Raw genomic sequence first — 25,653 nt, forward strand, 5'->3', positions numbered from 1 at the left:
CAGTGTTGCTGTTGACCTCCCAGGCCATAGGCAAGGAATCTAGTGAGATGTTTTGAAGGGGACAGTGTTTTTACACACAAGTCACACCGTATTTCATACTGCTGCCTCAGACTTATTTGAACAAACCCTAATCTTTTGGTTAACTAAACTGTATTGGGCTCAACTTGCATACATGTAACTTTAACAGTAAAATGATCTACGCAATACAAATTTGGAGATCCAGAGGTTTAGGATACAGAGAAATCACCATAATAGTTCTCCTTATTGATTACTCTACTGTTTCTCTCCCAACAAACTTCTATTTTAACTATCAAATAGTTGAAAAACAGACTGCTCTCTTCCTTTATTGGGACACGCTAATGAGAAGATAAATGACCAAGAAGTAGATCAAAGGCGGAAGATTAAGCAAACGAAAATGGAATGATTGTTGGTTTCTGATAAATTAAAAACTACCATCTTGTCTTATTAAGAACCACTGCTTATCTATTTAGTTATTTGGATTATAGTTATATACAAAATACTATTTTAGATGCTGGGGATATAAGATGAGGGGGGGGCACCCCAAACAAAACTTCTATGAATTTATGTTTTAACTTCAAAGTTTTCTGAAAGCAAGTAAAAAGTAGTCGCCTAATAAACTGCAGAATCAACGTTTGCCACCATATTTACCATGTTTTTATGTAATACTGGTACATCTGAGGATAGGATTTGGTTCCCTGATACCTGAGTTTCATCCCTTTGCATCTGGCCAGAACTGTCCTTGTCTTGGAGAAAAAATCTAGGAAAGGCAGACTTACGTGCCCGCGGGGTGAAAAGATGGAAGAGTCGTGTCCTGTACTGCACGTCTGGAGGCTACGGAAAGGTACTGGGATTCCGTTGCATGCGGGTTTCAACTCAGTCCTGCTGTAATGGGGTATTATTGTATGAAGCTGCCGTATTTGGGGTACATGTTCTGGTGGGTGGGATATCCAATCAGTGTAACAAAAGAATTGTGCAGTAAGTGTACTTGGAATAAGACTTTGTAACAATTTGGATATTTCATAGCTTTATGATTTTATTACATCAACCAGTATTTATTAGGTAAACAAATACAACTAAACCAGTGCAAAAATAAGGTCTTGGTGTCCATCTAGTCTCACTTTGAAACGTAGGAAAAGGAAAAAAAAATCTTTTTAATAGCACTTTAACCTTTGAATGGAGGTACCTGCTGATGTTTTCTGCTTCTTCCTTCATTACGTGCTTTTCTTTTAATTTGGTCTTCTCGGAGAGAATCAAAGTAGGGGCTCTCCAGGAGTTGGGCACAGGTTAATCTGTCATCGGGGTTCATCTTCAGACACTCCTTGGATGAAAAGCAAAGAAGACATTAAAAGAGGGGCCTATGTTGTTACTGGGCCCCAAAACTCGGAGTAATCACTGGATAGAGCAAATATGAGTTTAGAAAAATCAAGTCTGTATTTTACCCAGTGCTTACAGCTTGCTAATAACTGTGGTCACTTCTATTTCTCCCTCACTTCACTCTGGCTTCTGCCTCCACAATTCCACTCTCAAGTGGTTCTTGCTACTCAGACCTAGGATCTCTACTTCCCTATCCTTAAATCTACTTCCATGTTTTGTGTTCTCCTCCCAATAGTGCTAGGTGCAACTGACCACGTCCTCCTTTTTGAAACTCTTCTTTTGGCTTCTCTGATGCCTCACTTTCATTCCTCCTACTTCCTGGCCATCCCTTTTCAAACCAACCTTTCCTCCTTTACATTCTCCTCCACAACGGTTGCATGAAATTTCTCAAAGCTCAATCCCAGGTTCCCCTTTCTTCTCATTTGTTCTAAGTTTCTAGCTAATCTCATTGGTGCTCAATGGCTTCAATGGTCAAGGTTTACCAGAGACTTCCACATGTATGTGTCTGATCCAGACCTCTCCTTTGAAATCTGGACCCACAGGTGCAATGGCCTACTTAATATCTCTGCTTTGTCTCAAGGGCACTCTTATGGGTTGAACTGTGTACCCCCAAAATATTCGTTAAAGTCCTAGCCCTCAGGACCTCATAATGTGACCTTATTTGGAAATAGGGCCTTTGCAGATGTAATTAGATAAAATGAGGTCATACTGAAGTAGTGTGGGATCTACTCCAATCTGATTGGTGTCTTTATACAAAGAGGGAAGACATTGCAAAGCCAGACACACACAGTGTACATCATGTAAAGACAGGCAGAAACTGGATTCTGCTGCCAGAAGCCCAAGAGTGCCTGGACATCAGAGGCTGGAAGAGACCAGGAAGGATCCTCCCCTAGGAGCAGTAGAGAGAGCATGGCCTTGCTGACACCTTGATTTTAGATTTCTGGTCCCCACAATTGTGAGAATAAATTTGTTGTTTGAGCTACCCAGTTCCTGGTACTTGGCTATGCTCGCCCTAGGAAACTGAGACAGACACTCTTTGCCCGCTTCCTCTACTTCACTCCCCAGATCTAAAAGATCATCACACTACCAGTTTTATTTCCATGTCTTGAATTCATTCACTTCCTTGTTTGGATGTTCAGTCTACTGAAATCTAGTCTTTCACTAAAGACCTATGGTTTTTTTTTGTTTTGTTTTTTAAGAGCATTTTTAGTTTCTAAGAAGAGAGTGTTAAAGCTGAGCTGCTCCACGAGGCCTGAGCTGGAACAATGTCCTGCTGGATTAGTTGTAGGTGCACTGAGATGACCTGGATGGAGTTGTGGCTTCTGAGTTCCTGACGGCCTGGTTAATAGCTTTCTGTAACCCAAGAGGCTCCTAACATGGGAAAGGTTTTAGAGATGCGGGACAAGAACTTGGAACTGCAAAGTCCAAATCAGGATCCTTTTCCTGAAACTTCAAATTTCACTCAAAGTCCTTCAAAATTTCCAAGAATCTATAGTCTTCTTCTTGATGACCAGATAAAACTGATGTAGGAATAGGATGGTTTTGGTTATGAAAACATATTAGTAATAAAAAATAAATACTGTACCCATTGTCTCATTTTAAACCTAATGAACAGAACACAGATCTGCCACATACTGGCCCCTGCATTTCCGCCACTGTCCTTGGCACTGCCAGTGGCTGGCACTTCACCCACCTGAGCAGTTCCTTGCCTAGGTTCTGACCCAGTCTCTCGGGATAACTACCTGTTATGGTAGCTGATGCTCATTTGTTGTTAAAGATGTCTCCATTGCAACTAATGAAAGAAAGCCTGTCTTCATCTAACATGGGGCAGGAGTCTAGGACATAGGGTGTGGCCCACTGAGTAGCACAATCCTTGATGCACTTATGAGAGTTCTTGGGTCTGAGGTCAAACATTTTGAGTCTAAATCAAATAGCCGAGTGACAAAACTAGCTTCATCCAGAATCCTGGGCAGGCCAACAGGGCACTCCAACTTGGGAGATGAGGAGAGGGAGTTCGCGTTATATAGTGGAGTTTTTGTGTCCTGGAAGTTTTTTCTCTGTTTCGTTGAAGGAGGAACCACAGGAAGGCCTGGCCTCAACATGAGGATGGATTGGGCTTGCAGTGCTTGATACCCCTCACCCCAGCTGGGTTTTGTTAAACTGTAGGTGGGTCAGATCAACCTGGGTTTTGTTAAACTGTAGGTAGGTCAGGAAATGGGGCTTCTAGGACAGGGCCTGCAAAGTGCTGGGTTAAGGCAGGTCATAGCAGTGAGACCAGCAGAAGACAGCTGAGGTCCAGTGGAGCAGGACTCAGGGCAGTCTGAGAGCACAGAGGGGTCAGGCTCCAGGTCTCAGGAGGACTCAGACTGAAGGAATCCAGCATCCTGGATAATACCTTTGCAGTGACCAGCACTGGCACAAAGGCCGGTCTACAAGGTCAACTCTAGGTCATCCAGATGGCTCCACTTTCTAGGTCATATGAGTTTTCAACTGGGCTGCTTAGCATAATCACCCAGGGGGATATTTAATGATATAAATTCTAAGGTCCTATATATAGAGATTCTGCTTCTGGAATCTGAGGTTAGATACTGGAATGTGTGCTTTGAAAAAGCTTCCAGGTCATTCTGATGAATATATGGAAACCACAGCTATAAATAGAACTTAATTGGTTGTTAAAGACAGATACTTTTACTGGTAGCCCCATCCCTGTCCCCTAAGGGCTTTTAGTATGCATTTTGATGGAAGAGTCATATCTAGCATGCCCTCCGTTGGTCAAGCATGAATAGCAGCCTGGTCATAGGTGAACTTCTTCTACTTTTTACTAGAATTTGTCCTTTGCTTGACTAGCTCTTTTAGGTCTCGTGCAGAGGCCATTTATGGTGTCTATATGACTCGGACTTTGCCTGGTCTTCTATTAATTTTTTAAAAATCATTAAAAATTTTATTTAACTCAACATATCTAAAATGTTCAACATGCAATTAATATTTTAAGATATTAATTAAATATTTTATATTTTTAATAGTAATTTTAATAGAAATCTAGTACATCTCAATTCAAATAGGCCATACTTCAAGTGCTCAAATAGTAACATGCAGTGGCTACCATACTGGACTATGCTGTTCTATACCTTCAACATTCTCATAAACTTCCATAGTCTGAATATACTAACTTAACATTCAAATTTCTAATGAATGCAAAAGAAGTAATGGTGTTCATCACAGCAAACCCCAATTATATTAATTAAAAAAACTTTTTTTAATCCTCACCCAAGGATATGTTCTTTATATTGATTTTAGAGAGAGGAAGGGAGAGAAAAACATCACTTGGTTGCCTCCTTTATGCACTCTCAGGGGGATTGAACCCATAACCTCAGTATGTGCCATAAGCAGGAGTCAAACCCGCAACTTTTGGTGTACAGGATGATGCTCCAACTAACCGAGCCACCCAGCCAGGGCCATCTCCTAGAAAGAGTACTGCTTACACCACTGATGTTCCTTTAACTATAATGATTTTACAGTTCCTTATCATTTTCAATGACTACATCCTACTTTGGCATTATTTGTACTACTGCCCTCTCCTCCCAGAGTTACCAGCTTCAATCATTCCAATTTGTGGTCAATAATGATTATAAGTGATTCTTAAGTACCTTCATAAAATTCAAAGCCATGGGATGAGCATCTGAAAATTTTTCGTCAAGAGTTTCCTAGGACATAAAGTAAAAACTTTTAACATTACATAAAAACAACGTGATGTATATCTTAATATATTAATAAGAAGAACACTTTGAAAAAAGACTCCCTAGTAGGTTAGATAATTTCTTTTAATAAAAATCATATTTTTACATAATGTTACACTATAGTGTAAATACTTGAAAGACAAAAATTGGAGTTATTTTCTTAATTTCACAATGTCTTGCAATTGATGTTTGATAAATGTGGGTTCCAAATGTCCCCTTCGGAAATATTACAACAGTCCTATAATACTTGTGTCTGATCTACTCACAGGAAGGCTTTGAGCATCAATGAAAATTACATTGAACTACATGTGTAAGAGCAATACAGAAAGCAATGGGATGATGAACATAAACTCAGAATAGTGAGGAGGGAGGAGGATGGGACTGAGGAGGAGAATTCAGGGAGGAGGAAGTTTCAAAGATAGTGGTAACATTCTACTGTGTATTTGTTGCTTTATTCTTTTTTTTTTTTTAAATTAAATCTTTATTGTTCAGATTATTACATTTGTTCCTCTTTTTTCCCCCCATAACTCCCCTCCTTCCAGCTCCCACCCCACCCTCCACCCTCACTCCCCACCCACTGTGTTCATCCATAGGTGCATGATTTTTGTCCAGTCACTTCCCGCATCTCCCACACCCCTTTTTCCCCCAAGAATAGTCAGTCTATTCCCTTTCTATGTCCCTGATTCTATTATAATCACCAGTTCATTCTGTACATCAGGTTATTTATTCACTTGATTCTTAGATTCATTTGTTGATAGATGCATGTTTGTTGTTCATAATTTGTATCTTTACCTTTTTCTTCTTCTTCCTCTTCTTAAAGGATACCTTTCAGCATTTCATATAATACTGGTTTGGCGGTGATGAACTCCTTTAGCTTTTCCTTATCTGTGAAGCTCTTTATCTGACCTTCAATTCTGAATGATAGCTTTGCTGGATAAAGTAATCTTGGTTGTAGGTTCTTGGTATTCAGCACTTTGAATATTTCTTGCCATTCCCTTCTGGCCTGCAAAGTTTCTGTTGAGAAATCAGCTGACAGTCGTATGGGTATTCCCTTGTAGGTAATTGAGCCTCTTTCTCTTGCTGCTTTTAAGATTTTCTCTTTGTCTTTTGCTCTTGGCATTTTAATGATGATGTGTCTTGGTATGGTCCTCTTTGGATTCCTTTTGTTTGGGGTTCTCTGCGCTTCTTGGACCTGTAAGTCCATTTCTTTCACCAGGTGGGGGAAGTTTTCTGCCATTATTTCTTGAAATAGGTTTTCAATATCTTGCTGTCTCTCATCTTCTGGCACTCCAATGACTCTGATATTAGACCGCTTAAAGCTGTCCCTGAGGCTCCTTACACTATCTTCACACTTTCGGATTCTTTTTTCATTTTGCTTTTCCAATTGGGTGTTTTTTGTCGAATCTTTGGTTTGATTATTGTACTCCTCTGGTCTGCTATTGGGTATAATATTCTTTATTTCAGTCCGTGTATGCTTACTTTCTAATTTCTTTATCGTAGCATCGAGGGTCTCATTAGTTTTCGTGAGGCTCTGCACAAATTTATGGCAAGCCCTCAAAATTGCGATTCTTAGCTCCATATCCTCCATTTCTGTCATGTTTTTTTGTCTCCGCATCTTTTATGCTTTCTTGGTGCACCCCCTTGTGGTCTCTGTGCGCAGTCTTGTTCTAGGCAAGCCTTAATTGTTGTAGTTAACACTAGAGGGATTTGACCCCCAGGCCAACTGGCTATAGGAATCAGCTGTATGGAAAACGTCTGCCTTCTGGGGAGGCGCTAATCCAGCCTTTGCCTGAGGCGATCGGCAAATGGCTGTGCGCAGGGTTTGGGCGGGGCAGGATCAACAGGGCGGGCGGAGGGAGCAGTTATGGCCACGCTCAGTCCCGTTCCCAGAGGCTCTGCTTCTCAGAACCCCGGCAGCCGCTGCAAACCTCGGAGAGAAAGCTGCCCTCAGGTTCCAACTGATGCCGGATAATCCCGCTTCTCCCGTTTGAGTCTGGGTCCCTAGAGACTCGCCCGGATCTGGAGCCCAGAGTCTGAGACTCACTCCCGACAGAAAACGACAACCGCGCCCTCAGCCACCAGCCCGCTTTGCGCGCGCACCTCGGTACCTTTGTATTTTCCACACTGCGCCGCCTCTGAGCCTCGATTTGCTGTTCTCTTTCCTTCTAGTTGTAGAGTCTCTCTTCAGCCAGCCTTCCTGTGGTTCTGGGTGATGTCCGTTCAGTCTTTTAGTTGTATTTTTGAAATGGTTGTTTGCGGCAGCGGTCTCCGGTGTTTACCTACGCCGCCATCTTGGTCTCCCTCTGTTGCTTTATTCTTTAAATTGCATGTTCTTTTGTATTTAACCTCTAGCCTTGTAAATCAACTTTTAACCTTTTATTATATTTAATAAAAGAGAGCCAGTATATAAATCAAGCTATTATGTGAAATACATTTAAAACAAAGATGGTGTCTAGAGATAGCTGGGACGTCTTAAACCTCAGATTGTTCACCTGTGCCGTAAATCATGATCTGTCTTTACAGACTTCCCCCTCCCTGCAGCCCTCTGACTCCAACCTAGGCAGTGTGAGTGTGGACACACGCCTATGGACAGTCCATTCTATAGGCAGAATCCAGACCATATGGAGTTTTAAAGATCACAGCCCAAACTTAGGTAACACAAACAGGAAATCTATGTGTACAGAATGTAAGAGGGTCAGGTAGTAGGTGACACATTCCCAGAGAAAGGCAAAGCCCACAGCGAGAGTGTGGAGGTGAGCATCGCAGTCTGGAGTTTTGACTTGGATACAGTGAGGATCATTCCGTAGAACGACCTTCTGTGTGAAAATATACTTTGTGAAAAAAATGGTTTCTATTGATTTGAGCTTTGTTTCACATGCTGAAAAACAGAGAATGCATTTTTTCAAAATAAAAAAGTACTACAGTAAGTATTGTTTATGAGATAATAATTATTTCAGGAAAAGGTACCTGAGTGTTTTGATTAGAAGGATCAGTTATTTGTGTAAGGAACTAAACAGACTTGCACTTCAAAGCTAATATTAAATTAGCTTTCGGATAGGGCAAGTAAACTTTATAAGCATTCTCCTGATTAATTCATATAGTTTTCATACAGTTTCTTTGATCTGTGTTAATGTGGCATAAGGAAAACAGGAGCTAAAGGCATAAAAATTAAAAAACACACAACAAAAATAACTACCCTTTTAAAGAAAGTAGCAACACAAATAATAAACCATCCGAAATGAAGCAGTTACCATGTCTTCTGGTTCAGGAATACTGATGCCATGGAAAAATTGGTTACTTTTAAAGATGGACTGATGTCTTGGGATTAGTTTTCCTATAAAATACAAACCACATAATTTATGCTCAGTTTATAAAAGTAATATAGTGTTTAAATGGTTAACTTCTGAGGTCCAGATTCGAAGGAAATACTGATCCTGACTGTGGCCTCAGATTTGGAAGGAACAGGTCACTGCCTAAACTCACCTTCTCAGGTTAAGGTCCGTTCTCCCACACAACTCTCTGCCACAGGTAGCGTGGTCTGCATACAGCCTCCACCAAAAGAGGAGGTAAGACACGATGCGGAGGACTTTACACACGTGACCTTACTTAATCTCATACAATCTAACAATGGGTGCCACTTTCAGTCTCCACTGTATCAATGAGAATGAGGCTTAGAGTTTCGTAACCTGTCTAAAGTCACATGGTCATTTAATGACAGACCCGATTTCAAACTCAGGCCTGTCTAATATCTACCTGATGTAAATTTCCACTGGCCTTTCAGGAAATCAATCAAACAAAATACACTAGAGGCGTGTCCTGTGGTGATACTCTCCCCCACAATTTTCATGCTGCAGAATTGTCCAGAAGAATGTGTTGGAACCAGACCGGACAGCAGTAATTCCCTTGCCCGGCACCCACGCTGCCAGGAGAGCCTATGGGAAGGAATTAATAAATGTCCATTCTGTGTGTAGATGTATCTTTGCAGCCGTGGTGCCAGAGTAAAGCTGCAGGTAACCTTCTGGGTTATATTCCCTTCCAGCCAGGAGGCAGACCACTGCTGAGGATGCTGACACACGAGGGAAGGGATTCTCCGAGTTCCATTCCTATTCTGCACTTTAGGCCAATCATGGGAGGCCCCTGAGCCCCAGCTTCTCATTTCTAAAAAGGCATCACAAACCATGTTGCCATGTAAAAGGCAAACCCTCTTTTACAGTGGAGAGAAATGGCATTTGATCCAATACCTCCTAAGAGTAAGGTCTGTACAGCTGACGCACATCCTTAGCCGTAGAGCCCAATACAGAGAGCAGATGTGTAGTTTATTCCTCGGCTAAGTGGCTTGACATGGAAAGGATCTGGAAATTCCTCAGCGAGGGACTAATGGCTGGACAGACTGAGGAAAGGGTTGGGTTTTGGCTCCAACCCAGACCCCACCATCCTGACCAGCACCTTGGAGAGGCAGAAAGCCCCTGCTGGTCATTACAATGGCATGCTGTTACCATGACAACTTAGGGCATTGTAAGCCATAAAACGCAGCTCCTACCCAGAGTCCTGATGATCAGATAAAGTTGATCCACATCTGATTTTCCCGGCCAGAGCGGCTGGCTGGTCAGGAGCTCTGCAAACACGCAGCCTGTAGCCCATATGTCGACTGAAGAGCCGTACTGAGTGTCTCCCACGAGAAGCTCGGGAGCTCGGTACCATCTCGTAGCGACATAGTCAGTGTAGGCATCTCCTGGAACTGCAAACATCGATCAGATGAGGCGGGTCCCCTGTTCCCAACGTGTGAACTCCTCCTAAGAGCAGGCACCGAGGTACGCTTCAAAACTCTCAGCAGCCACACACTCCTAACAGTTCATGCCGTGATGCCGATTGAGGAAACAGTTACACTGTGCATTCAACTTCCAGAGGCACCTTTGCTGGTTAACATCTATGTAATCCCGAACAGAGGGCAGTGTGACTGACAATTTCTGGTGTAAGGTCAAGTCTAAACCAGCTTCCAAATGCACGGTCAAGTCCCCTGTGCCTGGGTCCTGTCCGGATGCTGACGGTGTACACACCACCTTGCAATGTGTATGTTGCCAGCTGGTGCAGTTCTAGATCTGGGGAGCAACACTGACTTGTCCCCCTCCCCGCTTGGTTCCTCCCTGTCTGGGATGATTCCCTTTTTCTTAGCACTGTCTCTGAATTCTCTCTTTAACGGTCAGTTCCCTCTCTAGTCTCACCAGCTCTGTGAAGTTATTTGCCAACCACTCCAGCCCCCATGAGCATCTCCCTCCAGGGAACCGTCTGCACCTTCACTTTTGCACTTCCTTGCCAACCAGCCTGCATTACTCTTTTGTTTATTTTACTTGAGATTATAAGAGCATGCAGAGCAGAAATGCACCTTATAACTCTTTTCTTCTTCTATGGGGAAAAGCATATAAATGTGATGTCCAATAAATTCTAGTTGAATGGAGCAGAGCTGAAGTGCTAATTAATGCAGTGACTAAAGGTGAAAGTGAGATTTTCGTTTCTGAATAATAACAATAAGACATGTGCATTCATTCATTATCTAAAGTGAGGTTTTCAACTATATTATTTCATAATCATCTGAGTTGAGTAAGTTAGTAAAAAGTGGTTACTTACTCAGAATTCGTGCAAATCCAAAGTCACATATCTTGATTATTCCTTGTTTAGTTATTAGAATATTTTCAGGTTTTACATCTCTGTGAATACACTGTAAGATAATATTTGATTATTTCTTTGAGCCATCAAAATGGCAAAGCATAGAAAACATTACCTCTTACTTTAAATGACAGATAAACATAGTCTGTGAGATAAAAATATAGTTTTCTTAAAAGAACTTAAATTGGCAATTTTTCACTTATCACACCAAAAGAAAAAAAATTGTTACATCAGCAAAGAAATAATTGTTGGATATAAAAACTGACTTTTTGTGGGGAGAGAAGGCAGTATCATACACTTATTTCTTCCACTTTTTACCGGGTTCTATTTTAACTGTAAGAGTAAAACCCGCGATGAGGTGAGTCTCAGTGTACCTATAATAACAACTACTGCCACCCAAGAATCACATTCACAGTTGAGAAACTGGAGAAACATTTGAGTGATAAACAAAACTCCCTTATAATTAGGATTGGCAGCCCTCCTGAGAGAGGGCCACACGATAAGAATGATGGTGCTCTTGTTCTCTAACTCAGCCGCCAGGCAGAGCTCTGTACTTCCCAAAGCGCCTTCACATGAAGTAAGTAGCTCATCCCCGCAGCAACACTGTGAGTGCGGGAAGCCAATGACAGTCCCAGATGGAGCATCACAGTAATCGGCTCCTCTGCCTCACTTCTCTGCTGTGCTGTCTGTCCCTGTAAGTGTTGCTGTCAAATGGACAGTTCTAATAATTTCTCTTTGCTTCTAGAGCAACTATCTAGGAAGAGAACATGTTAAATCCTTAATTTATTTTTGGTCACAAAAATGGCACTGGCAATAGAAGCTAGTTCAGGTAGTCTCAATTCAGCCACTGTCAATTGTTAAACCTTTTGAGGCCCCTTAAAAGCCCTAGGCCTTAGCTATTAATTTAAAAAATACATTGTTGTAATATAAACCAACTTCATTTTGATATTCTACCTTTTAGGTAACCCATTTATGAAACCTGGATGAACACTTTGAGTCATACAATAGTTGGTGATTTACTAAGAACAGGTTATGTTCCTCAAATGAGTTTGCATCAAAGTCTAAAATTTCTGGCCCGGTTGGTGTGGCTCAGTGGGACAACCAGACATTGGATGCCTCATGATGTTGATGCAATAAAAAGTGCACAGCACTATGTATGAACCATTCTTGTGTGAAGAAAAATGAACCTGAAAATGATCAAGCCTCTAGATATAAATGCCAATTAAAAGGAAAAACGGGCGAAAGACCAAGTTCAGTTTGACACAGGATGCAGTCAGTCAGAATGATTTCAGTAACACAGTAGGACTCAAAGTGTGGATCTTGGACCAGAAGCTTCTGTATCAACCAGGAAAATGCTTGGAAATGCAAATTCTCAGGTCCTATCCCAGCCCTATGGAATCTGATACTCTGGGGGTGGACCCAGCAAACTGTGTCTTAGCAAGACCTTCTGGGCATTGTGATGCATGCTCGGGTTTGAAGAACTACAGCTATAAAAAAGCAATGATGAAAAAGATTTTTTAAAAGGTAGGGGGAGGAGGACTATCTACACTAATAAAAGAGAAACATGGTAATTGGCGTACGACCGCTACCCTTCCCATTGGCTAATCAGCGTATCCTTATGCAAATTAACTGTCAGCCAAGATGGTGGCCGGCAGCCATGCACTGAAGTGAGCAGGGAGGCTTGCTTCCTCCAGGAACTGCAGACTCCAACGTTCCCCGCCTACCGCTGCCGGCCTCTCAACTGCAACTCTAAGCAACTATTACTATGTTGCAAATAAGAAGCTAAACAAAACCGACTGTCAGTCAGCCCCGGACCGCAACATTGTATCCATGTTTTCAGCAGCGAGGCCTCAGAGCTAAAGCTGGCCCAGAATAAAAAAAAAAAAAGAAAACAAGGAGCAGTTGGGAGCTTTTAGTCAACTGCCAGCGGGAAAACAGCCCTCAGCCCCTCAGCCAGCCTGGCCAGGCACCCCAGTGGGGACCCCCACCCTGATCCAGGACACCCTTCAGGGCAAACCAGCCAGCTCCCACCCGTGCACCAGGCCTCTATCCTATATAGTAAAAGGGTAATATGCCTCCCGGCACTGGGATCAGCGGAGCAGCGAGGCTCCTGGCACCAGGATCAGTGTGACAGGGGGCAGCGCCCAAACCCCCTGATCAGCCCTGCTCTGTGCCTGATAGGGGGGAGCTCCCCAATCCCCGGATTGCCCTGCGGCTCTGTGTGTGACAGGGTGCAGCGCACCAACCCCCTGATTGGCCCTGCCCTGTGTGTGACAGGGTGCAGCGCCCCAACACCGCCCCCCCCACAGGCCCTGCTCTGTGCCTGATAAGGGGGAGCTCCCCAATCCCCTGATTGCCCTGCAGCTCTGTGTTTGACAGGGTGCGGCGCACCAACCCCCTGATCGGCCCTGCTCTGTGTGTGACAGGGTGCAGTGCCCCAACCCCCTGCCCCCACGGGCCCTGCTCTGTGTGTGACAGGGTAGAGCCATAACCTCTCCATCGGCCCTGCCCTGAGTGTGACAGTGGCGGTGTCCCAACCCCCTGATTGGCCCTGCTCTGTGGGTAATAGAGGGTGGCGCCCCAACCCCCCTCCACGGGCCTTGCTCTGTGTGTGACAGGGTAGAGCCATAACCTCCCCATTGGCCCTGCCCTGAGTGTGACAGGGTGCAGCGCCCCAACCCCCTGATCTTCCCTGCTCTGTGTGTGACAGGAGGCGGTGCCCCAGCTCCTCTATCGGCCCTACTCTGTGAGTGACAGGGGGGAGCTCCTCAACCCCCTGATCGGCCCTGCTCTGTGCGTGACAGGGGGTGGTGCCGCAACCTCCCCATCGACCCTGCCTTGAGTGTAACAGGGGGCAGTGCCCCAGCCCCCCAATCGGCCCTACCCTGAAAGTGACTGAGGGTGGCATTGCAACCTCCCGATCCACCCTGCTCTGTGCATGACGGGGTGGCGCCCCAACTCCCCAATCGGCCCTGCTCTGAGCCTGACCAGGGGCTGCACTTAGGGGTTGGGCCTGCCCTCTGCCACCCGGGAGCAGGCCTAAGCTAGCAGGTCGTTACCTCCCGAGGGGTCCCAGACTGTGAGAGGGCACAGGCCGGGCTAGGGGACCCCCCCCACTGAGTGCACAAATTTTTGTGCACCGGGCCTCTAGTTATAGAATAAAAGACTTAAGAGACATAAAAACAAAACCAAGTGCCAAAGTGGATTACACTATAGAGAACTTATTTTAATCCAATTTAAAAATAGTAATAGGGATCAGTAGTACTGAGGCAAAAAGAAACATTAAGTTCATACAAACTTTTAATTCGTAAGGAATTAGAAATTTGGTTCTTATGGAAAAGGGCCACAAATAATGCATTGTTTTTCCTCATATTCGGTAACTTTCTTTTGTTTTGCTCTTCTGGTTCTTACTTTCCCTGTTTTTAGCTCTTCAAAGACACCCCTGAGCTACTTAGAAGAGTCATCATGAAGAATTAACAAAAGCATTAGAAAATCTCACTTACGTTATGTTGATGACAGAAATTAAGAGCTTGAAGTGTTTGCCATAATACACTTTTAATCACTCCATCAGCAACTCTAGGGAAAAAAATAAAAGAGGAAATTAAAAAACTCCTGGGATGGGGTTACAGGAGCAGAAGCGAGAACAGAAGTGGAGTGAGTGGGCTTGTGATGGCCAGCAAACACAGTGCAAAGGGTGCCTTGGAAATGCTCTTTAAAAATGTTTTAATGAAAATCGATTTACTATTTTTTCATTGTAATTACATAATTTCCTCTTTAAGTTTCAATTTTTACATCTGGAAAAATGATACAGGCTTAACATGAAAACTCACACAACACAGAAAGTGAAGGAATAAAAAGTGCTGACTCGCATCTTGCTCCCCCCAAATAACTGCCGTCACCTACGGTGGCTGTTCCTCTAGGCACCTCTGTTTCACTTCCCTTTGTGTGTTCAAATTTACTTTTTAACTTTAATATTAAAAAATACATTCATATGGTTTAAAATTCAAAAAACATGAAAGTGTATCTATGAACTATTTTCTGATACCTGCCTAGCCACCCAGTGCATCCTCTGCCACTTCCCCGCCTCTTTCAGACACTTTTATGCACAGAAGTACAAATATTAATATGTACACAGATATGTTGTGGTTGTGAAGGACCACGCCATATGGATGTATCATAATTTACTTAGTCTCCATTGATGAGCAATTAGGTCAGTGATGGCGAACCTTTTGAGCTCAGCGTGTCACCATTTTGAAAAACCCTAACTCAACTCTGGTGCCGTGTCACATATAGAAATTTTTTGATATTTGCAACCATAGTAAAACAAAAATTTATATTTTTGATATTTATTTTATATATTTAAATGCCATTTAACAAAGAAAAATCAACCAAAAAAATGAGTTCGCGTGTCACCTCTGACACACATGTCATAGGTTCGCCATTACTGAATTAGGTTGATCCAATTTTTATTTCTAGTAACAATGCTTCAATGAATATATGTAATCATCCATCTCATTGCATTTGTGCAACTATTTTTTAAGTTAAGTTCTAGAAGTGGGATTTCTGGGACCAATGGTAGGTGCATGTTGCATTTTGATCCTCAGGGATGAACCTCAGGCAGACCTGAGGCCTGGCTTTGCAGGAAAAGAGGTATGCTTGAAGACTGACGGTCAAGTCGCCCAATTCATGTTGGTGGTAAAAACTCAAGCAAGTGCTGGGGCTGTTCTGTAAAAGTGACTTACACCTGGTCAGCAGGTGGGTGCAGAGTCAGGGAAGGCCAGGGAGAATAAAGGGCCTGGGAATGGGAGCCTGGGAGTTTGGTCCCTGCAGAATCCTTACTCTGTGTGAAAAACATTGGGACATACCATGGATGGGCAGGTGTGTTTTCCATGGGGAACTGGGGAGCTGGACAACTTGTATTCTGGCTGGGAGAAATGTGCTCTGGGTAACCGTCTCTACTGTCATAGGAATGACAGTCCCTTTAACTTTTCTGCTGTGTTCCCATTGCTCACCTCACAGTCCCAGGAATGACGCCTTCACAGTTACACGCTGCCAAACTACCTTCCCTAAGGAAGGTTATGCCCATTTACACCCCCACAAAACATCTGTGCTTTAAAGGCCCTATCTCCTCATTTGGTTTTGCAGGGTTATGCTTGCCAATCTGTGGTTAAAATAAAAAGGCCTCATTTTGGTTTTCATTTACATGTCATTAACTATTAGTGAAGTTAATTTTTACATGATCATTGGCTATTACATTTCTTCTTTTGTGTATTTCCTGTTCAGAGTCTTTACCACTTTTTTGATTGGTCTGTTTACTCCTGTCTGACTTATAAAGGCTCAATGTATGTCAGAGTCTGCATATGTGCTACAACTATTTTTCTCAGTGTGGTGTTGTTTTTCAATCCCAGTCATGGGATTGCTGTTTGCATATTTCAAAAAAAAATCTGAAGCAAGATTTCTTTTTATCAAATGTAAGTTTTTAAATTTAAACTTAGCTGATATTCCAAACACACCCATCACTTAGCTTTACTATTTCATCATATCTGGATATTTAATATGCTCAGATCACTTTTTGAAAACTGAATGAATCATGCAGATGTAGCTGGCCTTCCACCTGTATATGACTTGGGTGGGGTACTAGCAACAAGACATCACCATGTGGGGCTGGGGTCAAAACTGAGAAACAGCAACAAGTGTGTGGAAGCATTTTTCCCAGGGCAGTTTCCTGATCTGGGTCACAGTTATGGTGACATGCCCGTGACATCAGCGGTCTGGTGGCAGCCCTTTGCCTCTAGCGCCTCTAATTATTAATACTGTGAAAGCACCTATTTCTCAGTATTAAATCACCTCCATCTGAAATTTCTGGAGTGGTTTCTGTTTCCTGTACTGAATTCTGACACAGCTTAATGGTCTCCCTTTGCCTAGAGCAGCGGTTCTCAACCTGTGGGTCTCGACCCCTTTCACAGGGGTCGCCTAAGACCATCAGAAAACACATATATAATTACATATTGTTTTTGTGATTAATCACTATGTTTTAATTATGTTCAATTTGTAACAATGAAATTGGGGGTCACCACAACATGAGGAACTGTATTAAAGGGTCACGGCATTAGGAAGGTTGACTCTCAGCCGTGGGCAAACTACGGCCCGTGGGCCGGATCTGGCCTGTTTGAAATGAATAAAACTAAAAAAAAAAAAAAAAAAAGACCGTACCCTTTTATGTAATGATGTTTACTTTGAATTTATATTAGTTCACACAAACACTCCATCCATGCTTTTATTCCGGCCCTCCGGTCCAGTTTAAGAACCCATTGTGGCCCTCGAGTCAAAAAGTTTGCCCACCCCTGGGACCCTAGAGACAAACCTGAGATAATAGTGTTTAAAAATGTTAAGAGTCAGAAAGAATAGCATAGCCATTTTGAACACTATGAAAGAGAGTTCAAATCCCAGCCGGGGTGACACTGATGTCCTTGTCTTGTTTTCCACTTTCATGGTGGTTCCTTTAGTGTTGAGTATAAAATTAGCTGTTGATTGGAAGAGGGTCTGTGTAGGGGTGCGTGTGTGTGTGTGTGTGTCTGTGTGTGTGCGAGCGTGCACGTGCATGCTAATAAAGTATTTTAATCCTAGTTTGCTAAGGTTTAAAAAAAATCAGAAAAGGATACTGAATTTATCAACTGCCTTTCAGATTTTACCAACATACAATATATATATTTTCTCTTTTAACCTATTATGTGAATAGACTTCCTGATATTGGACCACGATTCATTCCCTGAATTCAGACAATCCAATACATAACTTATTTATTTTTTAAATATTTACTCTGGAATTTTTTATTTCAATGCATCTTTTTAAAAAAATATTTTTATTGACTTCAGAGAGGAGGGAAAGGGAGAGAGAATCATTGATCGGCTGCCTCTTACATGTCCAGAATTGGGGATCGAGCCCACAACTTGGGCAAGTGCCCTTGACCGGAATCGAACCCGGGAGCCTTCAGTCCACAGGCCAACGCTCTATCCACTGAACCAAACCGGCTAGGGCACCAATACATAATTTGGCCTCAAAATGCATTGTGACTTACATGTGTAGGTTTGTCTTCCTAATTATTTCTACTCTAGGTAGCACATCCTAACTGAGACTGGAGAGGGGTAGCCAGCAGGTGCATCTGGGTAGAAAGGGGAACTGTGGCTCTGATTTGAAGTTTGCCGGAGTTAATCCCACCGGGACTGAAACTGGGACCCGACCGCACAGAGCTTCAGCTGCTAGATTACTTACCCATTTGGACTTCTTTCCAGCTCATTTAAAAGTGTGTGATCACAGTATTCAAAGACTAAATGTATTTTCCTCTTTCTCCTGAACACCTCAATGAGGTTCACAAGGTTTGGGTGTTTCAATTGCTGCAAAGGAATTGAAATACAAAACTTGGTGACTTGTTCCCTGTAAGAATTTCTCCCTGGACCCCTTACAATAGTAGGAGCAGGAGGTCTTGTGGAGAATTTTATTACAGTTACTTACAATAGAAACCATCCCTGTAATAATTCTTATCTTTAGTAAGAATCAAGGAATCTTAAAGTTGCAAGAAAAATGTAAGAATTTGTCTCATGCACCCATAATGGGTGGTAACTAACCTGAATCTCTCTGGAGATAACAAATAAAGTACACAACTTAAAATATAAGCTCTCCAACAACAAATACTTCAGCATTTTGGGGAAATTCTAAATATGTGTGATAAAATAACCTGAATAAAAAAATGAGGAAATGGAATTATTGTGTAAGACTACAAAACTCATCAATACCCATTTACTAGTAGCTCACAGGTTGCCATGGATTAACTGTAAATGTCAGCTAGATTTAAACCCAGTCTGGATTTTAGCATTGGCTCTCAGAAATACAAGATCCTAACCTTCAATCCGATTCAAGTGCCTATTCTAGGAGTCCACGCATTAGTCTGTTTTTAATTTGTCATTTTCCAGCTTTGTTCTCTGATTTTGTTATTCTCTCTTATGCTTAAATGTTGTGTTAAATTCTCTTCTCAAACTGAAGACAGCCTCTGTTTAAGGTTGTGTAGACCAAAGGAAAAATCCTGATTAAGATAATCCATCACTAGAGCAACTCTGTAATTTAGCATCAGACCAGGGTAATGAGTATAAGCCAGGGCTGCCCCAGGCAACCGGACACGTAGGGTCACCCTGACTATATCTAGGGTGACCCTATAGTTTAGCGTATAAACCAGGACACTTCTGAAGGACGATGCTAACCAGACAGAGTCTGGTTCTAGACCAGGACACCTGATCACTCCTACTTATAACTCATCTTTCCTGTTGTTTTCCCAGTTTAGTAGACAAATCATTTTTGCAAACTCTGTGCTATTTTATATATATATATATATATATATATATATATATATATATAATCACAGCTTTGTTGCATCAGCTATAGCATCTTGGAATCCCTTTCTCTCCTGATAGAGACACTTTTTCATTTCCATTTCATTTCATTTCTTAATAAATATTTTGCAGGTCCAGTATAGATTCCTAAGTACGAGGACCTACACAGCACCCCCTACCTCAGCATTCGTAAGCATGGCTTGACCAAAAAAATATCACCCTGTGATGGCGTGCCTGCTGCTCAGTAGTCTGGGAAAGGGGCATTTATTATACATTAAAAATATCCTCAGAGCACCAAATCAGGTTCCCCCCCTATGTGTTCTACTGCCTAAAAGGGCAGAAAGGCAAACAGCGGAGGAGACTGGCCACACAGGAGATCCAGCTGCTTTGTGCTGCAGCCAGAACTGTAGAAAGGGAAGGAAAAAATATCTCTACCAGGGGAGAAAGGAATTCCCAGATGCTACAGCTGATGCAATGCCACCGTTCAACCCGGTCAAATCCGTCTTCGGGCAGATCAGCAACTTACATCTCCTTTGCCAATGAAATTAGCTGAGCCCAGAAACACAGTGCGGAGGGGAAATCAATCACATTTAAGTAACGGGAGTCCACGAGGAAGGTGAGGTAGATCTGTCTTGGAAGGACACTGGTCAGGGCGTATATGGGGGCAACTGCCCAAAGCAGGAAAAACGTGCCCTCTGAGAGTCATCACCACCAGAGACCAAGCTGAGCTGGAATCTGGCTACATTTTAACCTTAAAGTTCATTCTCCAATTGGGGAACCAGGAGGTACTACCTGAGCACTAACTTTCTTTGAAGGCATTGGGGGTGGCGGTGTTTTGTTAGAAAACCACCTGTTCAGAAACACACCCTGTGACTGAGCTCTGGGCCAGAGCTGGCTGCTGGCTACAAGGTAACAGTGAACTGCTTTTTTATCATGATGGATGGATGTGCTCTTGAAAAATCCGGGTATATCTACTTATGTTTTAAATGAAACACTGGAATTCATTAGCTGAGGAAACCTGCTACAGATAATATTCGAAAAGGATGGATAATGAACTATTATCTCCCTTTAAAAACTGGATTTCTGGGGATTTCCTAAAAACAGACGACCTGTCACAAGTAAAAGTCAGCTGTGCGTTCTTGAAATCACAAGTTTTGTTGAATGTGGTCCGTGAGCCAGCAGGGTCTGTGCCATTGGGGCGTTGGTTGGAAATGCAGGATCTCAGGTTCACCCCACACCTCCCCACTCGGAACCTGCATTTCAACAAGGTCCCCCCTGGGGGTTCCCATGCACATTCCTGTGTGAGAAGCGCTACCCTATGACGCAGTTTCCTCTCTGATAAAATGAGGGTGCGGATGAGAGGCAACTCCAAGGTCTCTTATGTTCTCAAACTAAGATTTTTATGATAGGAAACTGTTTACGCTGAGAACTTAGGAATCCTACATGTCAAAGCCTATCAGAGAAGAAACAACTAGAACAAAACCTTTGTACACAATGTGGACACACAGCTGGGGTGACAGTCAGTATGTCTGAGACCCAGGGAGCAGGTCACAGGCAGGACCATCCATGGCAATGCCCACAGTTCCACTGGCACAGCCCTGTGGTCCCTCTGTGCCAGCAGATGCTCTTTTACCTGCTGGTTTAAGGGGGGAAGGATGGGGGAGGGGTGGTGGCAGACGAAGGCCACGGCTGGGGGGACTGAGAGGACTGAGGGCAGTGAGTTACCAACCAGGAGGGATTACAGTGGGGCCTTGACTTACGAGTTTAATTCGTTCTGTAACGGAGCTCGTAACTCAAATTACTCGTATGTCAAATCTTAAAGTGAACGAGTGAGACACGTGATGCTGGGCTGATGTTGTGGTGTTCACTGTGACGTTCGCTGCGCCAATTAGCGGTGGGGTATCTGAAGCTGGCTCGTAACCTGAATTTTAGCTCGCAACTCAAAGCAAAAAATCGGCCGAGAGACAGCTCGTATCTCGAAAAACTCGTTAGTCGGGAAACTCGTAAGTCAAGGCCCCACTGTACTTCAGTATTTTAACAATCCACAGCTGTACTCACAATATCAGCTAAATAGCAGAGTGGCTGAAGTCCAAAGTGGTGATCAATTTATTTCCCAAAGTTACTGATACAAAGGAATTTAAGTCCAATGGGCGGGGGGGGGGGGAGGGGTGGAATCACTTTGAAATTCTTTGCAATTGTGGCACACACATATTTCACCCAATATCATATTATAGACACATCAAGTTAACTTACCTTCAACATACGTATTTCTCTTAGTGCTATTTTCTTAATAACAGGATCCTCTTCAGATTCCACAAATTTCTTAATAGCTACCACTTGTCCAGACGTTTTGTTTCTGCATTTGAATACAACCCCATAAGACCCTTCTCCAATCTTAGCTAATTTTTCATACTTTTCCATTATTGTAGCAGCAACTTAAAGTACTGTATTGATTAACTGGAGTACAATGTTGCACCTGGAAAATAAGATGACTCAGCTTAACCAAGTTATCAAGGATGGTGTTCTCACAGATTATTATATAAAACCAATTTGCTAAGGATACCAAAGGTTTAGTTCCGTTGATTAATTTTTAATACACTTAAAAATATTTGGACGGTATTTTGTTATTTGAGTTCAGTCCTATGGAGTTCTTCCAGCTACCAAAAAGTTTCATATGCTATTTCTCATAATGGGTCTGTGTTGACTTCAGTGGAATTAAAAGAATTTGTGGAAAGGAACCTTATCCAATCAATTGTTTTCATTGTACTCTGGTAAACAATTAAAATGTGATGCTATATAATCCAGCTGAGGAAATATTTCATACTCTTGAATATGATGATTATCTTTTCCCTCCTAACTGATTTGAATACGGTAGAGACTAGAACTGAGATCAAGACTTGGTACAAGGTGCTATACTTCCATCTGGTGGAGAGAATAGAGAGAAAATGTGGGCTGTTAAGCAAAGCAGCCATTAAAAACAATAAAATCTTTTTAGAGAATTATTTATTGTGCTTTGCTTTTATGTGTATGAAGGAACAAATCCTTAAACCCTCAGCTCCCACAGTAAATAAAACTAAAACTCTTAAAAGAAGGTAGATTTCTCTAATTCTTCATGGATGCTTTTGTATCCATAGTGATTTCTATGGAAATACTGGGTTTAATTTTTCTGTCTTGCATCACCCATTTGTGAATTTTGTGGTGATTAGATTACATGTTAAATAAGGCCAGCATAATTACATAAGGCAGTCCAAGAATTGAAAATATAAAAATTCTAATTAGTCTTAAAAATCCCACCCTCCCCAAAAAAACCACTTTAGTCAGTAGAATCTTATTACTACACTCTCATAGTAAAACTAACAGAACTTGATAATACTTTCTATGCAAATTATATATAATCTACACAAACATTTCATGAAATAGGTGTTATTTTCATCCAATTATACAGATGAGAAAACTGAGACACAGTGAAGTTACAATGAAATTAGAACTTAGGCAGTAGTCACATTTCAAAGATCACAATTTTAATCACTATACTGCCTCTTAGTTAATTCAAAAAAATGCACAATTTGAAAAACCACTCTATCCAGGTATTGGTATTAATAAAATGTCAAGTAAAGATTTGACTACTTAAAAAATTTCCCATTTCAAATGAGCATCTATTGTTTTTACTTCACTCATGTTCAGTCTTTCTTAACCACAGATTATCTCAATGAAGATATAAATCATGTACTCTCACTAACCATCATAAAAATACACAACTAGAAAAAGTATTTATCTGGATAAATGACGACTACTACTATTAGCATATAATGCTATTTTATAATAGATTTTATTTTCTCTCATATTAATGGGTGAAAATTCAAGCATATACACTCAAGTAACATAGGACAAATCCATCACAGATTATGTTTAGAAAACTCTGTTATGGGCATGTATGGGAAACCTGAGAAGGCCTAGAGCAGTGATTCCCAAAGTGGGCGCTACCGCCCCCTGGTGGGCGCTGCAGCGATCCAGGGGGGTGGTGATGGCCACAGGTGCATTTGGAGGCATATATCTTTCTGTTTAATTGCTATTAAAATTTAAAAAAAAATTAATTTCCAGGGGGTGCTGAGTAATATTTTTTTCTGGAAAGGGGGCGGTAGGCCAAATAAGTTTGGGAACCACTGGCCTAGAGGAAAGTTAAAGTGAGGCAGATTTGAGGACTAACTGAATTTTCAAAAAAATTTATCTTTATTGTTGAAAGTATTACAGATGTCCCTCTTCGTCCCCCCAACTGACCGCCTGCACCCTGTACCCGCCCCGCCCAGGCCTTCACCACACTATTGTCTGTGTCCATGGGTTATGCATATCAGTTTTTTGATTAATGTCTTCCTCCCCTCCCTTCACTCTGAGATTCGCCAGGAGGACTAACTGAATTTTTTAAAAATTTAAGTATATATAGTTGGTATACAATCTTATATTGGTTATATTAGTTTCAGGTGTACAATACAGTGACTAGACATTTTTATACCTTACAATGTGATCACCCCACTAATTCTAGTAATCATCTGTCACCATGTCAACGTTTTTGTTTGTTTGTTTAATTTTAAAATGGTTTTAACCGAGATTTGCTTATAATTAAATTAACAGGCTATTTTTTTGTTATTAATTCACTATTAGTTCAAACAAATTTTATCAAATAAGTCATATGTTGGAAAAAACATTGTAGTACTTTTGCCAACATAAATAAATATTACATGCCTACAACTACAGTCTACATATTTAAGTCACTACTCCTATCCCATGTTGGGTGAATGATTAGCACGTGATCACACCGAATTGTGTGAAGTTTTTGGTTCTGTTGTCTCCTGGCGTAACTTCCTGCAGCAGCTTTAACTAGTGTCCCAGGCCATGCCCCCGCCATATACATTTGTTTACTGGAGGCAGCGGGTAAATGCACTCAGTTACTAGACCTATTCAGTACAAATTTAAAAATTCAATAATATATATAGAAAACTTCTCTGTGAAAGCTTTTCATACATACTTAATTTTAATTACACAAACGTGTCTACATAAGTAAAAACAGGTGAAGTAACTAATTTGCCAAATTTTTAACATGCATTTGGAAAACCGACTTTGTTATATAACGAACAACTGATTTAGTCTTTTTTTTTAAGGTTTTACTGTAATTACATTTTGATTGTTCATACAGTAATTGGGCAGGAAATCAAGATTAAATAGTGATAGAGGTATATAGGCAGGGAATAGATACAATTGGTTGAAAATATTTTTCATAGCCATTAGTGACCTTGAATCTGAAACCATATCCCTCTTGGCTACAGGGACTCCCGCCTTCAGAATTTATCCAATATTTGACTCTTAAGTTAATGAAGTTTTGTGTACAAAAGCAAAAACAGGTATAGACTTGGGCCGACTGGTGAATACAGAAAGACATACAGAGATATATATACTTGAGTGGGTCACTAAATTCTTTGACAATTTTCCATTTAATTACCTGTCTTAAAAATGTGCAAAAGGATGCAGGTATGAACAGAGGAAACACGTGGAGGCAGATTATGATCCACAACCGTGTCACAAACCAGGTCCTAACACTGAATACACGGAGGAGATGTATTTCTTAAGAAAGGGAGGAGAAACGGGGTGGGGAAACGGTATTAATTTCCTAATCTGAAAGTTCCTCGTGAATTCGCCAACAGTGGCGTTAGGAACGAGAGGGAAAGGGTTCTACAGGTTGGAAGTCACAATCCGCTCCATTGTGACTGTTTCCAGTGCAACCAAACTTGTGTACGGCTCCTAAGATTGACCGGGAAAACGGGCTGAAAACCAGTCAGCGTCGGTCTTATCACAGGGAATCACAGACCTGCAAGGGTACATGCCCTACTCAGAATCTTTGTCTTGGTGACAGTACAGTTGGACTTATTAAAAGCATCCCCGGAAAACCATAAAACCACCCAATTTACATAGTAAAGGAAACTAATTTTGTTTTAAAACATCACCTTTCACGTGTACACATCCAGGTGTGAAGGCTCGGCACCAATCCCATTATTTTCGGGCCACGGAACTAGCCTCCACCCTCGTGTAACGCGGTCCAGGTTACGGGCCACGGCGAGGTCTCCCCACGCGCAGACGCGCCCCTCGCGCCCTGTCGCCGCCGCGGCCCCGTCCCACGGGCCGCCGGGAGCCTTTCGTCCCCCAGCCTCTGGCCCTCACCCCTCTGGTCCCGCCCGAGGCCGCGGCGGGCAGGCAGCCCTGCTCCCCTTCTCGCAGGGAGCCCCCCCCCTTATCTGGGAGAGGCCGTCCCCACGCCACACCGCTCTCCGGCTGCCGCCGACTCCCGTCCCACCCGCCCCGCCGCCGGGGACCCGCACTTACGGCGCCCGCCGACGGGGAGACGGTGACGCAGCCCCGAGCAGCCCCAACTCCGACGCGGGCCCTCGGCCCAGCCCGCCCGCCGCCCGCCGCTCGCACAGCAA

The 25,653-nt window shown here is 42.4% G+C and overlaps 1 protein-coding gene across 2 annotated transcripts in view; it reads right to left on the bottom strand.

Annotated features, from left to right (window-relative positions):
* Positions 1 to 25,653, bottom strand: part of CDKL4 (cyclin dependent kinase like 4) — a 36,841-nt gene extending 11,188 nt beyond the window's left edge. For both annotated transcript variants that reach the window (XM_070429066.1, XM_070429065.1), the window contains exons 1-9: positions 25,553 to 25,653; positions 21,434 to 21,656; positions 18,069 to 18,190; positions 14,300 to 14,372; positions 10,758 to 10,848; positions 9,673 to 9,870; positions 8,384 to 8,466; positions 5,043 to 5,099; positions 1,205 to 1,339 (exon numbers count right to left, since the gene is read on the bottom strand). In XM_070429066.1, the coding sequence (XP_070285167.1) occupies positions 1,205 to 1,339; positions 5,043 to 5,099; positions 8,384 to 8,466; positions 9,673 to 9,870; positions 10,758 to 10,848; positions 14,300 to 14,372; positions 18,069 to 18,190; positions 21,434 to 21,601 (927 nt within the window). In that variant the 5' untranslated portion in view covers positions 21,602 to 21,656; positions 25,553 to 25,653. The remainder of the gene's footprint in view (positions 1 to 1,204; positions 1,340 to 5,042; positions 5,100 to 8,383; positions 8,467 to 9,672; positions 9,871 to 10,757; positions 10,849 to 14,299; positions 14,373 to 18,068; positions 18,191 to 21,433; positions 21,657 to 25,552) is intronic.

Source organism: Myotis yumanensis, unplaced genomic scaffold (assembly GCF_028538775.1).
Source record: "Myotis yumanensis isolate MYYU_CA2020_CCGP unplaced genomic scaffold, mMyoYum1.0.hap1 SCAF_11, whole genome shotgun sequence".
Classification (NCBI taxonomy): Eukaryota; Metazoa; Chordata; class Mammalia; order Chiroptera; family Vespertilionidae; genus Myotis; species Myotis yumanensis.